This window comes from Cololabis saira, chromosome 23, assembly GCF_033807715.1.
Source record: "Cololabis saira isolate AMF1-May2022 chromosome 23, fColSai1.1, whole genome shotgun sequence".
In the NCBI taxonomy this organism is placed as follows: domain Eukaryota; kingdom Metazoa; phylum Chordata; class Actinopteri; order Beloniformes; family Belonidae; genus Cololabis; species Cololabis saira.
Genome location: NC_084609.1, coordinates 4,607,159 through 4,623,332, shown reverse-complemented (window position 1 = coordinate 4,623,332; position 16,174 = coordinate 4,607,159). Strand labels below are relative to the sequence as shown.

General features: G+C 41.9%; 1 protein-coding gene across 1 annotated transcript in view; it reads right to left on the bottom strand.

Moving 5' to 3' along the window:
* LOC133424561 (collagen alpha-1(VII) chain-like) overlaps positions 1-16,174 on the bottom strand; it is a 153,072-nt gene that overhangs the window by 15,660 nt on the left and 121,238 nt on the right. The window contains exons 75-76 of the mRNA XM_061715236.1: positions 4,630-4,830; positions 2,137-2,233 (exon numbers count right to left, since the gene is read on the bottom strand). Coding sequence (XP_061571220.1) covers positions 2,137-2,233; positions 4,630-4,830 — 298 coding nt within the window. The remainder of the gene's footprint in view (positions 1-2,136; positions 2,234-4,629; positions 4,831-16,174) is intronic.

Below are 16,174 nucleotides of genomic sequence, written 5' to 3'. Positions count from 1 at the left end.
GGAATTTTGTCTAGTTATTCTTATTATTCCGCACTTTTTTTCGTCCGTTAATACGGCCCGAACCGCAACGTGCACCCATGCATGGCATACATCGTTGGATGCGTCTCAATCGTGATTCGATGGGTATTACTTTTCTCAGTAATAGGGGTTACCGTGGCAACGCTAGATGCCAAAAAGCAAAAAAAAAGGCGAAAATTCCCGCGCTTATTGCTCGGCCGAACTTTATCGTAGAGACATCGTTCAAACTTTGAAACACTCGGCCCGATAGTCTTTAAAGGACCATACAACTTCATCATTCTAGTTATTACGGTTTTTGCGATATTTAACTTTCAATTTAAAAAAAAAATCACTTTTATTTTGGACGCTTGTTGCTAGGCAACGGTTTATCGTACGGACATCATTACAACATTGACCAACCCGGGACGCTTTGTACTGCAACATATTTTAGTCTCGTCATGCTTGCTATTACGGTTTTTGAGATATTCCACATTGTTCATTTTGATGCTAACGGAACTTCGGATGCTTGTTGCGCGGCAACGCGGTATCGCAGAGACTTGGTTCCAACGTTAAAAGACTCAGCTTCATGTGGACTACAACATACTGAGGTCTCATTACGCTGTCGTTTACAGCTTTTGAGATATTAAAGCCAAATTGTCCCATTCTATCCTATGGGGCTTGTTACCATGGCAACAAAAACCAATGCATTTGTATGGGGGACCATGTGAATAAACAATCTGTTAATGCTGCCCGAACCGGAATGTGCACCCATGCATGGCATATATCGTTGGATGCGTCTCCATCATGCCTCGATGGGCATTACTTTTCTCAGTCAAAAGTGTTACCGTGGCAACGCTAGATGCCATAAAGCAAACAAAAAAGGCAAAAATTCAGACGCTTATTGCTCGGTCGAACTTTATCGTAGAGACATCGTTCAAACTTTCAAACACTCGGTCCGATTGGCACTTACGGGCCGTACAAGCTCATTATGCCAATTATTAAAATTTTTGCGATATTGACCTTTCATTTTTTTTTTAAATTTCCATTTGACTTTGGACGCTTGTTGCTAGGCGACAGATTATCGTAGAGACATCGTACAAATGTTCCCCCACTCGGCACGCTGTGGCCGTCAACATATTCAAATTTCATGAAGCTGGGATTTAAGGAAATTTTATGTCAAAATCCATGCCAAATGGCCCCATTCATTCGGATGGGATTTTCTACCACGGTGAAAAAAAAGCCTATCCATTGTCATTGTCTATCATGTAGCCTGAACCACAACGTGTACCCATATATGGCATACATCGTTAGATACGTCTCCATGTTGCCTCGATGGGCATTACTTTTTTCAGTCAAAAGTGTCACCGTGGGGGGCGCTAGACGCCAAAAAGCGCGCCCCATTTTTAACTATTGGGAGCACAGGAATGAATGCAATACAACCGTAAACACCTCAAACTGACATAGAACCACCCCGAACACAAACACTACAGCCCCAAACCAAAGCAGCGAGAGGGGTCGAATGGGCGGTAGGGCATGCCCATATCAAAATTTCATGAAATTTTCTAGTATTCTTGTTAAGATTGTGAGTTTTTGCAGTGATCCATGTTACTTATCCTGTGAAGGACAGAGTCATATTGATAAGTTCAGAAAAGTGTTTTTTATTGTTGTGTTTTGATGTATTTGATGTAAGCCCAGTGGATATTTAAAGCTTACAGAAGGCTGCATTTAACTGCTGCTATGTCATTCCTGCAGTATTTCTGCAGCTGTTTTGGTCACTGCTATTATTTGTAATATATTATATTATTTGTAATCAGCACAAATTATCTGTCCCCATATGATAAAATCCACCATCCCCCCTGATTCTTTTTTACAACTCTAGTTCTGAAGTTAACCACTCTACATGGCAACATAGGGAACGGATGCCTCACCTCAGCACACCAACCTCCTGTTGCCATGGAGACGGGCTCCAAGGGCAACAATGGGGAGGCGGCAGCAGCTTTACGTTGTGTGTTTAAGTGAGAGTTTGGAAGAGACTATGTGCACGTGAGAAAAAACGGGGCGCAGGGTTTTATTAAACGTGTGAATCTGTGGATCGGCACGTCCGGTCTGCGGGAGAATCTGCAAACGTTTTCGTCTCACCTTTGTTGTGGGCGGGGTTGTCGATGCTGAAATCTCCATTCCAGATGACGGTCAGCTCCACGGGAAGACTGCTCATCTCCATCCCATCGTAGAAATACTATCACCATGGCAACCGGAGGAGGAAAGGGAACAGGAGAGAAGGAAAGGTTTTAAACAGGCTGCCATCTCCACGTCCACAAGAGTCTGTGATGTCTGAGTGTTTGGACGTCTGAATGTAGAAAACACCATCTCAACAGGTGGCTGTACATGACGCAACTGCACACACACACACACACAAACACACACACACATGCAGTATTCGAGTTGTAAAAAAAAATCAGGGGGGATGGTGGATTTTATCATATGGGGACAGATAATTTGTGCTGATTACAAATAATATAATATATTACAAATAATAGCAGTGACCAAAACAGCTGCAGAAATACTGCAGGAATGACATAGCAGCAGTTAAATGCAGCCTTCTGTAAGCTTTAAATATCCACTGGGCTTACTTATTTCTAGTTAAAATGTCTAATTTTAGTAAAAAAAATCTCATTACACTTAAAACAAGACTCATCACTGGAAAAAAACACAATTTTCACCTGTTTCAAGTAGATTTTCACTTGAAATAAGTAGAAAAATCTGCATGTGGAACAAGATGTTTTTGCTTGTAATAAGAAGATAAATCTTGTCCGACTGGCAGATTTTTCTACTTATTTATAGTGAAAATTTACTTGAAACAGGTGAAAATTGTCAAATAAGTTATTTTTCTGGTGATGACTCTAAATGTTGAAATAGCAGTAAAACCTCATTCATTGATGAAATGACATAAGGGATGGAAAGGGGGGATGGCAGTTTAACAGGGGGGATGATTTGGACCGTTTTTATTTTAGGGGGGATGCATCATCCCCCCTCAACTCGAGTACTGCACACACACACACACACAAACACACACATGCACAAAAAGACAGACAGAGTCTTAAAAGATGAGATTATTTTCAATTTAGTTGTGTAACACGAGCAGCCTGTGGGGTCGGTGCAGGAATCATCATTTTCTGCTAAATCACAGTTTCTTCTCTTCTCAGCTCAATCAAGTACACAGTTTGGGATGTACTGTGATTACACACGAGTCTCCGACGTCTTGACACGCACACACACACTCGGAGTGATGAAGATGGACAGGAAGATGGGATGTTATTGCATCAACAGACGATTAGCATCAAGATCAGAATAAAGCCTTTCTTGGTTCTCGCTGTCAACACATTCGCTGGTGAGTGAATGGAGCATCACGTCGGGAAAGTCAGACAAAAAACTCTCCCAGCTGGAATCGATATGTATGTGCTGTATGTGTGGGAGATTTATTCTGCAGTCACTTATGGGATAAATCAGGCACCAAAAACACAAAAAACAAATATATCTGGAGCCGCAAAAAATGAAAAGTCTTGTATAAACCTTAAAATGAAGGCAACACATGCTGCATGTTTTTATATTAGTTAGAACTGGGGGAAGATTTTTTTTTTCAATATGCACAGTCAAAATGTCGAGGAAATAGTCAAAATTTCATGAAAAAAGTCGAAATGTTGAGAAAAAAGTCGAATGGTAGAGAAAAAAGTAAAAATTTCGAGAAAAAAGTTGAAATGTCCAGATTAATGTTGAAGTACAGTTTTGAGAAGAAAGTCGAAATGTTGATAAAAAACTCAAATGTAAAGAAAAAAGTCAAAATGTGGAGATTAAAAAGGAAAGGAAAAACGAAGAAAAAAAGAGAAAAATAGGAAAAAAAGAAGAGAAAAAAGAAAAAAAGAGAAAAAAAGAAAAGAAAGAAGGAAAAAAAGAGAAACAAAGGAAAAAAATAAGAAAAAAGGAGAAGAAAAGGAAAAAAAGGAAAAAAAAGGAAAAGTCTTGTATAAGCCTTAGAATGAAGGCAACACATGCTGCATGTTTCTATATTAGTTAGAACTGGAGGAAGATTTTTTTTTCATTATGCACTTCGAGAAAAAGTTGAAATGTCGATAAAAAAGTTGAAATGTCGATAAAAAAGTTGAAATGTCGATAAAAAAGTTGAAATGTCGATAAAAAATTCAAAATGTCGATAAAAAAGTCAGAATGTCGAGATTAATGTTGAAGAACAATCTCGAGAAAAAAGTCGAAATGTCGAGAAAAAAGTCGAAATGTCGAGAATAAAAAAAGGAAAGAAGGAAGAAAAAAGGAAAAAAACAAAAAAAAAAGATAAAAAAGATAAAAAAGAAAGAAAAAAAGAGAAAAAAGGAAAAAAAAATTAAAAAGAAGAAAAAAAAGGAAAAAAAGAGAAAAAATAAAAAAGAGAAAAAACGAAAAAAAGAAGAAAAAGAAAAAAAAGGAAAAAAAAGGTCAAACATTTTTGAAAAAGCTCCAGGAGCCACTAGGGCAGCACTAAAGAGCCGCAGGTTGCCGACCCCCGGTATAGAGAGATCGTGTGTGTGTTTGTGTGTGTGTATGGCCACTAAGTCAGAGATGCTGGAACTGAAACTCCCTCACCGATGTGTTCTGACACTGCACGGAGGAGCTGTTGAAGCGCAGGGCGGGGACTCGGTGCTCGTTTCCCTGGATGGTGAGCAGACACTCGTAGCCTCGCTGTCCGGACTGGGGCTGGGGAAGGTTCTTGGCCCGCAGGGTGATGGGCTTCACCACGTTCACCGGTACCAGGATCCGTTCTGCAGGCAGCAGCTGGGGACAGCCCTGCAAACACAGACAAGCCAGACCCCCAGTTACACAACAGTCATGTGCAATTAATGTTTCAATGTTTCAATATTTCAATGTTCAATGGTTCAATGTCGCCAATTTCATTCTCAACTTTACACTGCAAAAACTAGAAATCTTACCAGGAATATTTGTCTTATTTTTAGTTAACCCTTGTCCTGTCTTTGGGTCAAGGGAGGGTGAAGGTAGAAAAGAACGAATGAAGGAAGGGAGTAAAGATGGAAGGGAGGAAAGAAGGAAGTAAGGAAGAAAGAAAGGAGAAAAGAAAGAAGGAAGGAAGTAGGAAAGGGAGTAAAGAAGGGAGAAGAGATGGGAGGGAGGAAAGAAGGAAGTAAGGAAGAAAGGAGAAAAGATGGAACGAAGGAATGAAGTAGGAAAGGGAGTAAGGCAGGGAGAAAAGATGGAAGGGAGGAAATAAGGAAATAAGGGAGAAAGAAAGGAGAAAATAAGGAAAGAAGGAAGGAAGGAAGTAGGAAAGGGAGTAAGGAAGGGGAAAAAGATGGAAGGGAGAAAAGAAGGAAATAAGGAAGGAAGGAGAGAGCAGGAGGAAAGAAGGATAGAAGAACTGGGTCATTTTGACCCAAAGACAGAACAAGGGTTAAAATGTCTCATTTTTAGTCAAAAAATCTCATTACACTTAAGTCATTACCAGAAAAATAACTTATTTGACAATTTTCACCTGTTTCAAGTACATTTTCACTTGAAATAAGTAGAAAAATCTGCCAGTGGGACAAGATTTATCTTCTTATTACAAGCAAAAAAATCTTGTTCCACTGGCAGATTTTTCTACTTATTTCAAGTGAAAATCTACTTGAAACAGGTGAAAATTGTTATTTTTTCCAGTGATGAGATTTTTTTGACTAAAAATGAGACATTTTATCTAGAAATAAGATAAATATTCTTGTTAAGATTTTGAGGCTTTGCAGTGTACACTTCATTCAAAATATAGGAATCAAGTTCCAAAGCATCCAAAAGTTACAGACGCAAACTTTATTGGACTTCATACATGAAAGTCGGTGAAAGAAATAACAGTCAGGTTACAGAATTTCAACCAATGTTTCATCTGCTGCTTAATTTTAGATCACAGAGAAGTCAGTAAAGTCTGGAAAACGCAAGTGCATTTCCATCCAGTTACACTCAAACCAACTGACTCTTTCACGCATTGCTTGTGTCTACTACTAATTAAAAGTTTGGTGCCCCAATACTTTCACCGTTACAATGAAATGAAATAAACCACCCATTTTAACCCTTTTGCTGTCTTCGGGAAGGGAGGAAGGAAGGAAGGAAGGAAGGAAGGAAGGAAGGAAGGAAGGAAGGAAGGAAGGAAGGAAGGAAGGAAGGAAGGAAGGAAGGAAGGAAGGAAGGAAGGAAGGAAGGGAGAAAAGAATGATGGAAGGAAGAATGAAAAGAAAGAAAGAAGGAAGGAGGGGAGAAAAGAAGGATGGAAGGAAGGAAGGAAGGAAGGAAGGAAGGAAGGAAGGAAGGAAGGAAGGAAGGAAGGGAGGAAGGAAGGGAGAAAAGAAGGATGGAAGGAAGAATGAAAAGAAAGAAGAAAGGAAGGGAGAAAAGAAGGATGGGAGGAAGGAAGGAAGGAAGGAAGGAAGGAAGGAAGGAAGAAAAGAAGGATGGAAGGAAGAATGAAAAGAAAGAAAGAAGGAAGGAAGGGAGAAAAGAAGGATGGAATGAAGGAAGGAAGGAAGGAAGGGAGAAAAGAAGGAAGGAAGGAAGGAAGGAAGGAAGGAAGGAAGGAAGGAAGGAAGAAAAGAAGGATGGAAGGAAGAATGAAAAGAAAGAAAGAAGGAAGGAAGGGAGAAAAGAAGGATGGAATGAAGGAAGGAAGGAAGGAAGGGAGAAAAGAAGGAAGGAAGGAAGGAAGGAAGGAAGGAAGGAAGGAAGGAAGGAAGGAAATAAGGAAGGAAGGGAGAAAGGAAGGAAGGAAGGAAGGAAGGAAGGAAGGAAGGAAGGAAGGGAGAAAAGAATGATGGAAGGAAGAATGAAAAGAAAGAAAGAAGGAATGAGGGGAGAAAAGAAGGAAGGGAGAAAAGAAGGAGAGTGCAGTAGGAAAGAAGGAAGGAAGGGAAAAAGAAGGAAGAAAGGAAGGAAGGGAGAAGAAGAAGGAAGGAGAATTAGGTCATTTTGACCCAATGACAGTACAAGGGTTAAATGACTTCCACATATCAGATACTGTTGCATGAACGAGTGCAGGGATGTCAACAATCATCAGCTAGTAAACTGCCCAACGGCTTCACAAACATTCATTTAAGGACACTTGACTTGTGGCGTTTTCAGAACTGAGTGCTTTTATCTGTTTTATTTGCTGTTGAGGTGAGAAGAGCTTTTCTGTTGATTAGACATGTCCCAGGACCGGTTCAATCAGGGCTGAAGGGTCGTCAATTATACAATGAACCATCACTTACACCGGGATAACGCCACTTCAATGTTTGCACTTGTTTTTTCCTCTTTTTTTTGTTTTACTTGGGAGGTGCCCTCCATTTTTAGATCTGATTATAGAAACATGTTTGTATGCCGGTTCAACGTGTATTGTACTTGAGGACAGGAAACATTACAGCGTATTGATAACACAACAGAAGTTATTGCTGCAAAGCCTGTTAATTAAAATGATAGTGAAATATATATGATGGTGGTGTTCACTTGAGGCTGTTTGTACAATAACCAATTCTGAGACTTGATAAAGCGTTCAAGATTGATTGATTTTAAATAATCTCCTGAAATGCACCAAAAGAGGTAACAGAGCTGAAAGAGGATGTTGTTTCCTTTTAGCATGACCAGAGGTGAATAATCCAGGTGTCATAAAGTAAAAATCCTGTCCAGCAGTTGTTCCAACCCTCTGAAGAAGCATGTAAAGACAAGGCTACAGCAATTTCTGCTGTTTGCAACATGGGAATTGGTTGTTTTTTGCAGAGGTGTTTATAGCTGGGAGGGCATTCATGAAAATCGTGCACTTGGTGACAAGTTTTTGATATTTGGCATGGTGGTAGGTTTGGACATAAGGTTTTCAAAAACCACCGCAAACAAATTGTGACGCCCCCTAGTGGCCGGTTTGCAGAAAATTCAAAATGAATCAATAAGAGAGGCGATAGAGGCGGTATTGTAGGTGTTAAGTGAGTTTAAACATGCACAGCTGCGGTTTTTGTGTGTTATTTTAATAAAATCTTATTCCTTCACTTTGACTTAGTTTTGTTCATCTTAAGCCTGAATGAAGCCACTGTTCTCACCCAATGAGATTGACACTACAGCGATAGTGACCTGTCCAATAAACAGAAAATTGCATTCATTGGGGGAGAAAATATGGGTCTAGAGCCCTATATAATCTTTTTATGTAACTTAATTCATTGAGATAGTTTTTTGGGCAAAAAATGACCTTGAAAATTAAATTTGACCTTCAACATGACCTTAAAATAAGAAAAATGTATCTCAGAATTGAATTCCTAGCACCAAAAAAGTAGAAAAAGTGACAATATTCAACAATCTAGGACTGAGAGAAGCTGAGATTTGACCTTTGGTCTTTTCGGCGGGAGCCATTTTGAATTTTCTGCAAACCGGCCACTAAGGGGCGTCAGAATTTGTTTGCGGTGATTTTTGAAAACCTTATGTCCATACCTAACACCATGCCAAATATCAAAAAATTGTTCACCAAGTGAACGATTTTCATGATTGTTGACATATTCCCTCCCAGCTATTAATCCAGATGCCATAAAGTAAAAACGCTGCAATTTTTCTGGATCAGCCAGTACATTTAGAACAGGGGTTTTCACTAACAACCTACTGTACCATTTACCTGCAGAGGAGCTGGTTTAGTATTTGGTTGGAACAACTGCTGGACAGGATTTTTACTTTATGGCACCTGGATTATACATCTGGATTATACACCTTTATTATACACCTCTGAGCATGACTATATTTGGAGTATATTAGCTAACTAATACCATTGTTACTTAACATCCAGAAATATTAAACCCCCAGTAACGGTGGTGGGGGGTTCAAGCAGGTTCCCAAGGAAACAGGGAGTCCCCCTTCAAGGAGATGAGACATCTGTGGAGGAACAAGATGCCACAGATGGATTTCTTCTCCTCCAGTAAACAGTCAGGAATGAGTGACAGAGGGAGAGAGAAGGAGCGCCGTGCTAGAATCCACTCAGCAGTTGGAGCTCTATAATTAACAGCCAATCAATTCAGGTGTGAGGAAGCTGCTAATTATAGAGCACCTATGACTCGCCTCAAAGACGACGAGGAGAGAAAAGGACCGGGGAGGAGATGGACGGGGAAAAGACAGACCAGAGATGTGTGGAATAAAGGGCATCGGTGATAAAAGAGGGAAATGATCAGTACTGGAGTTGAGGGGGGATGAGGGGGGATGGCATCCCCCCCTGAAATAAAAACGGTCCAAATCTTCCCCCCCTAAAATAAACACGGTCCAAATCATCCCCCCTGTAAAACTGCCATCCCTCCTTTCCATCCCTTATGTCATTTCATCAATGAATGTGGTTTTACTGCTATTTCAACATTTAGAGTCATCACCAGAAAAATAACACCAGAAAAATAACTTATTTGACTATTTTCACCCGTTTCAAGTAAATTTTCACTTGAAATAAGTAGGAAAATCTGCCAGTGGGTCAAGATTTATCTTCTTATTACAAGCAAAAAAATCTTGATCCCCTGGCAGATTTTTCTACTTATTTCAGAAGAATGAAAAGAAAGAAGGAAGGAAGGAAGGAAGGAAGGAAGGAAGGAAGGAAGGAAGGAAGGAAGGAAGGAAGGAAGGAAGGAAGGAAGGAAGGAAGGAAGGAAGGAAGGAAGGAAGGGAGAAGAGAGGAAGGAAGGAAGGAAGGAAGGAAGGAAGGAAGGAAGGAAGGAAGGAAGGAAGGAAGGAAGGAAGGGAGGAAGGAAGGAAGGAAGGAAGGAAGGAAGGAAGGAAGGAAGGAAGGAAGGGAGAAAAGACGAAGGGAAGAAGGAAGGATAGAGCAGGAGGAAGGAAGGAAGGAAGGAAGGAAGGAAGGAAGGAAGGAAGGAAGGAAGGAAGGAAGGGAGAATAGAAGCAAGGAAGGAAGGAAGGAAGGAGAGAGTAGGAAGAAGGAAGAAAAGTAAGAAAATCAAGAAAATCTCCACTGGCAGATTTTTCTACTTATTTCAAGTGAAAATCTACTTGAAACAGGTGAAAATTGTGCTTTTTTTCCAGTGATGAGTCTTGTTTTAAGTGTAATGAGATTTTTCTTTACTAAAATGAGACGTTTTAATTATAAATGGGACAAATATTCTTATTTTGAGTTTTTGCAGTGATCCATGTTACTTATCCTGTGAAGGACAGAGTCATATTGATAAGTTCAGAAAAGTGTTTTTAGGGCCCGAGCACCTTCAGTGCGAAGGCCCTATTGTATCTGTAGGAATTCTTCGCGTTATTATGGGCATGCCAAGTAGTGGCATGACCATATTGCAATCGTCCAGAATGGCCCAAAAGGCAATGTTGCTAGCGTTTCGCTAACATGCTAAAGTCGCAAAGGTCCCACTGCGCACCAGCGGGTGTAAAGCATGACCCCGCTCTGTTGTGGGAAAAAAAAATCCCCAAAAAATGAAACACGGCCGAGAAAACCTGAAAAATGAAGGCGTTAAATTAGTATCTAGAAAGGTTTCCCTTTTTTTATTATTATGGGCATGCCAAGTAATGGCATGACCATATTGCAATCGTCCAGAATGGCCCAAAAGGCAATGTTGCTAACAAGCTAAAGTCGCAAAAGTCCCACTGCGCACCAGCGGGTGTACAGCATGACCCGGCTCGGATGTGGAAAAAAAAATCCCCAAAAACTAAAACACGGCCGGAAAAACGAGGAAAAACATGAAAATGAAGGCGATATATTAGTATCTAGAAAAGGTTTCCCTTTTCTTATTATTATTCTTATTCCGCACTTTTTTTCGTCCGTTAATACGGCCTGAACCGGAACGTACACCCATGCATGGCATACATCGTTGGATGCGTCTCCATCATGCCTCGATGGGCATTACTTTTCTCCGTAATAGGGGTTACCGTGGCAACGCTAGTTGCCAAAAAGCAAAAAAAAAGGCGAAAATTCCCACGCTTATTGCTCGGCCGAACTTTATCGTAGAGACATCGTTCAAACTTTCAAACACTCGGCCCGATTGTTCCTAATGGTACGTACAAGTTCATTATGCCAAGTATTACAGTTTCTGTGATATTGACCTTTCATTTTTTTTTTTTTTTCCGTTTGACTTTGGACGCTTGTTGCTAGGCAACAGGTTATCGTAGAGACATCGTACAAATGTTTCCCGACTCGGCACGCTGTGGACTTCGACATACTCAAATTTCATGAAGCTGGGATTTAAGGAAATTTTATGTCAAAATCCAGGCCACATGGCCCCATTCATTCGGATGGGGTTTTGTACCATGGTGAAAAAAAAAACCTATCCTTTAACATAGCCTGAACCGGAACATGCACCCATACATGGCATACATCGTTGGATGCGTCTCCATCGTTCCTCGATGGGCATTACTTTTCTCAGTAAAAAGTGTTACCGTGGCAACGCTAGACGCCAAAAAGCAAAAAAAAAGGCAAAAATTCGGACGCTTATTGCTCGGCCGGACTTTATCGTAGAGACATCGTTGAAACTTTCAAACACTCGGCCCGATTGGCACTAACAGACCCTACAACCTCATTATGCTAATTATTACAGCTTTTGCGATATTGGCCTTTCATTTTCTTTTTTATTTCTGTTTGAATTTGGACGCTTGTTGCTAGGCAACAGGTTATCGTAGAGACATCGTACAAATGTCCCCTGACTCGGCACGCTGTGGACTTCAATATACTCAAATTTCATGAAGCTGGGATTTAAGGAAATTTTATGTCAAAATCCATGCCAAATGGCCCCATTCATTCGGATGGGGTTTTGTACCACGGTGAAAAAAAAAACCTATCCGTTAACATATCCTGAACCGGAACATGCACCCATGCACGGCATACATCGTTAGATGCGTCTCCATCTTGCCTCAATGGGCATTACTATTCTCAGTCAAAAGCGTTACCGTGGCAACGCTAGATGCCAAAAAGCGCGCCCCATTAATAACTATTGGGAGCACAGGAATGAATGAAATACAAGCGTAAAAACACCTCAAACTGACATAGAACCACCCTAAACACAACCACTGCAGCCCCAAACCAAAGCAGCAAGAGGGGACGAATGGGCGGTAGGGCATGCCCATATCAAAATTTCCAGAAATTTTCTAGTTATTAGTGCCACGGCTGCGCCACGTGGCACGCCTCCTCCATTGAGCTGCGCAAGCTCAATGGAGGAGGAGTGCCTCGTGCGCAGCACGAGGCACTCATACTATTGCTCAGGCTTATTTATTTATTCCATATTCTTCCGTAAAAACTTTGTCCGCTAACTAGTCCCGCAGCTTTGAGAAAACGCGAAAAGTAAAAACGTAGAAACGTGCGCCTTAATCGGGAATCGATGGGTATGACTTTTATAAGCAATTGGCGTGCACGTTTTTGCGCAACGTGCACAAACGTGCGCTTTTTGCCCCATCCGGAACGCATTGCGTGAACTTTGGGGCCTCACCACTCGCACACCGTTACTCGAAAAATTCCGAACCGATTTAGAAAGTTGTAGGCCCTGAATTTAACTACAGTCCTGTGGATTTTCAGAACGATGGCACGAATAGTTTTTGCACGAAGTGCAAAAACATTTCCAAATTTCCAAACTAATGGGGAAGATTTTCCCATGCATTTCAATGGCGCCATTATAAGCGGATGGGAAAATGTTGAGAAAAAAAAGACAAAATTCACCTTTTTTCCGAGTCACGTATCTTTCTCATACTTGCACGTAGAAACGTCATTCAAACTTCAAAACGGAGGAAAACTTCTCTTCTCTCTCCAAACCCGAAACAGTTTTTTCCTAAAATGTACACTTTTCAAGATATGAGCCCTCAAGCGAGGACTGGAAATCACTTTTTTTCAAATCTAGAGCACGGGAGTCAGTTTGCTAGAGTGTAGTTACACTGAAAAAAAAACATGATTTCTTATTTGTAACTCGAGGTCACGGCCAAACCGTAAAAGGTAGACAGATAATTTTTGGTCAGAATATAGACATAGGTGTTGTGATTTATAAAATGTGACTTTGACAGGCGTGGTGTGCACAAAATTTTAACGGGGGAGCCAACAGACACGCCAGTTCCTGTCTCTCTCTTCATTGACTCCCATGTTAAATGAAGTTTTCTTAAAAAAAATCTCATTTTTGTTTTCGAATTGCCGTTACTAACACATTTTAAGGAATATCTGTATGAAAATAACATTTAGATAATCTGGTAGGTTCTCTGTTTCTCAAAATGTTTTCGTTTTTCTGCTAAGAGCTACGGTTTGAGCGCAAAGTGGAGTGATTTCAGGTTTGTCACAACCAAAAATCCAGCTGAGTCATTCCCGCTCCCTCTGTATCAGGTTCTTGTTGCCCCTAGCAACCAGAGCTCAGCTGATGACTGATTAGACTGACCCAGAACTGGTCACATGACTCACTCAGTACAGAATTCATAGTATAACCTGGAAAATGGAGAAATCTGAACCCTGACCTTTTAACCTTAGATGAAACACACACACACACACACACACACACACACACACACACACACACACACACACACACACACACACACACACACACACACACACACACACACACACACACGATAGGTGTTATTATGGGATGTCAGGTGTTTTTATAGGATGTTAGTGTTATTATGGGATGTCAGGTGTTTTTATAGGATGTTAGTGTTATTATGGGATGACAGGTGTTTTTATAGGATGTTAGTGTTATTATGGGATGTCAGGTGTTTTTATATGATGTTAGTGTTATTATGGGATGGCAGGTGTTTTTATAGGATGTTAGTGTTATTATGGGATGGTAGGTGTTTTTATAGGATGTTAGTGTTATTATGGGATGGTAGGTGTTTATTATGGGATGGTAGTGTTATTGGTGTTAGCGGTCCCGTTAGCGGTTCTGTTAGCGGTCCTGTTAGCGATCCCGTTAGCGGTCCCGTTAGCGGTCCAGTTAGCGATCCCGTTAGCGGTCCAGTTAGCGACCCCGTTAGCGGTCCCGTTAGCAATCCCGTTAGCGGTCCCGTTAGCGGTTGTTAGCGATCCCGTTAGCGATCCCGTTAGCGGCTTGGTTAGCGATCCCGTTAGCGGCTCGGTTAGCGGTCCCGTTAGCGGTTCAGTTAGCGATTCCGTTAGCGATCCCGTTAGCGGTCCCGTTAGCGGTCCAGTTAGCGATCCCGTTAGCGGTCCAGTTAGCGACCCCGTTAGCGGTCCCGTTAGCGGTTCCGCTAGCGGTTGTTAGCGATCCCGTTAGCGGTCCCGTTAGCGGTTCTGTTAGCGGTTCTGTTAGCGGTCCTGTTAGCGGTTCCGTTAGCGGTTGTTAGCGGTCCCGTTAGCGATCCCATTAGCGGCTCGGTTAGCAATCCCGTTAGCGGCTCGGTTAGCGGTCCCGTTAGCGGTTCAGTTAGCGATTCCGTTAGCGATCCCGTTAGCGGTACCGTTAGCGGTCCAGTTAGCGATCCCGTTAGCGGTCCAGTTAGCGACCCCGTTAGCGGTCCCGTTAGCAATCCCATTAGCGGTCCCGTTAGCGGTTCCGCTAGCGGTTGTTAGCGATCCCGTTAGCGGTTCTGTTAGCGGTCCCGTTAGCGGTTCCGTTAGCGGTTGTTAGCGGTCCCGTTAGCGACCCCATTAGCGGTCCCGTTAGCGACCCCATTAGCGGCTCGGTTAGCGGTCCCGTTAGCGATCCCGTTAGCGGTCCCGTTAGCGGTTCCGTTAGCGATCCCATTAGCGGTCCCGTTAGCGGTCCCGTTAGCGGTCCCGTTAGCGGTTCCGTTAGCGGTTGTTAGCGGCTCGGTTAGCGATTCCGTTAGCGGCTCGGTTAGCGGTCCCGTTAGCGGTCCCGTTAGCGATCCCTTTAGCGATCCCGTTAGCGGTTCAGTTAGCGATCCCGTTAGAGGTTCCATTAGCGGTTCTGTTAGCTATCCCGTTAGCGGTCCCGTTAGCGGTCTTGTTAGCGGTTTTATTAGCCTATTACATGTTTTCTGTAATAACTTTTGAATGGTTTGACATAGAGAGTCATGGGTGGTGTCAAATGACTAAGTATCGAGTCCTTGACCTTCATGGGTGCAAATAAGCCCCGCGATCATCCGGCAGTAGTCCGTGGCACTTCAAAATTTCCCGGGAATTTTGTCTAGTTATTATTATTATTCCGCACTCTTTTTTCGTCCGTTAATACGGCCCGAACCGCAACATGCACGCATGCATGGCATACATCGTTGGATGCGTCTCCATCGTGATTCGATGGGTATTACTTTTCTCAGTAATAGGGGTTACCGTGGCAACGCTAGATGCCAAAAAGCAAAAAAAAAGGCGAAAATTCCCGCGCTTATTGCTCGGCCGAACTTTATCGTAGAGACATCGTTCAAACTTTGAAACACTCGGCCCGATAGTCTTTAAAGGACCATACAACTTCATCATGCTAGTTATTACGGTTTTTGCGATATTTAACTTTCAATTTAAAAAAAAAATCACTTTTATTTTGGACGCTTGTTGGCAACGGTTTATCGTACAGACATCATTACAACATTGACCAACCCGGGACGCTTTGTACTGCAACATATTTTAGTCTCGTCATGCTTGCTATTACGGTTTTTGAGATATTCCACATTGTTCATTTTGATGCTAACGGAACTTCGGATGCTTGTTGCGCGGCAACGCGGTATCGCAGAGAATTGGTTCCAACGTTAAAAGACTCAGCTTCATGTGGACTACAACATACTGAGGTCTCATTACGCTGTCGTTTACAGCTTTTGAGATATTAAAGCCAAATTGTCCCATTCTATCCTATGGGGCTTGTTACCATGGCAACAAAAACCAATGCATTTGTATGGGGGACCATGTGAATAAACAATCTGTTAATGCTGCCCGAACCGGAATGTGCACCCATGCATGGCATATATCGTTGGATGCGTCTCCATCGTGCCTCGATGGGCATTACTTTTCTCAGTCAAAAGTGTTACCGTGGCAACGCTAGATGCCATAAAGCAAAAAAAAAGGCAAAAATTCAGACGCTTATTGCTCGGTCGAACTTTATCGTACAGACATCGTTCAAACTTTCAAACACTCTGCCCGATTGGCACTAACGGGCCGTACAAGCTCATTATGCCAATTATTAAAATTTCTGCGATATTGACCTTTCATTTTTTTTTTAAATTTCCATTTGACTTTGGACGCTTGTTGCTAGTCGACAGATTATCGTAGAGACAT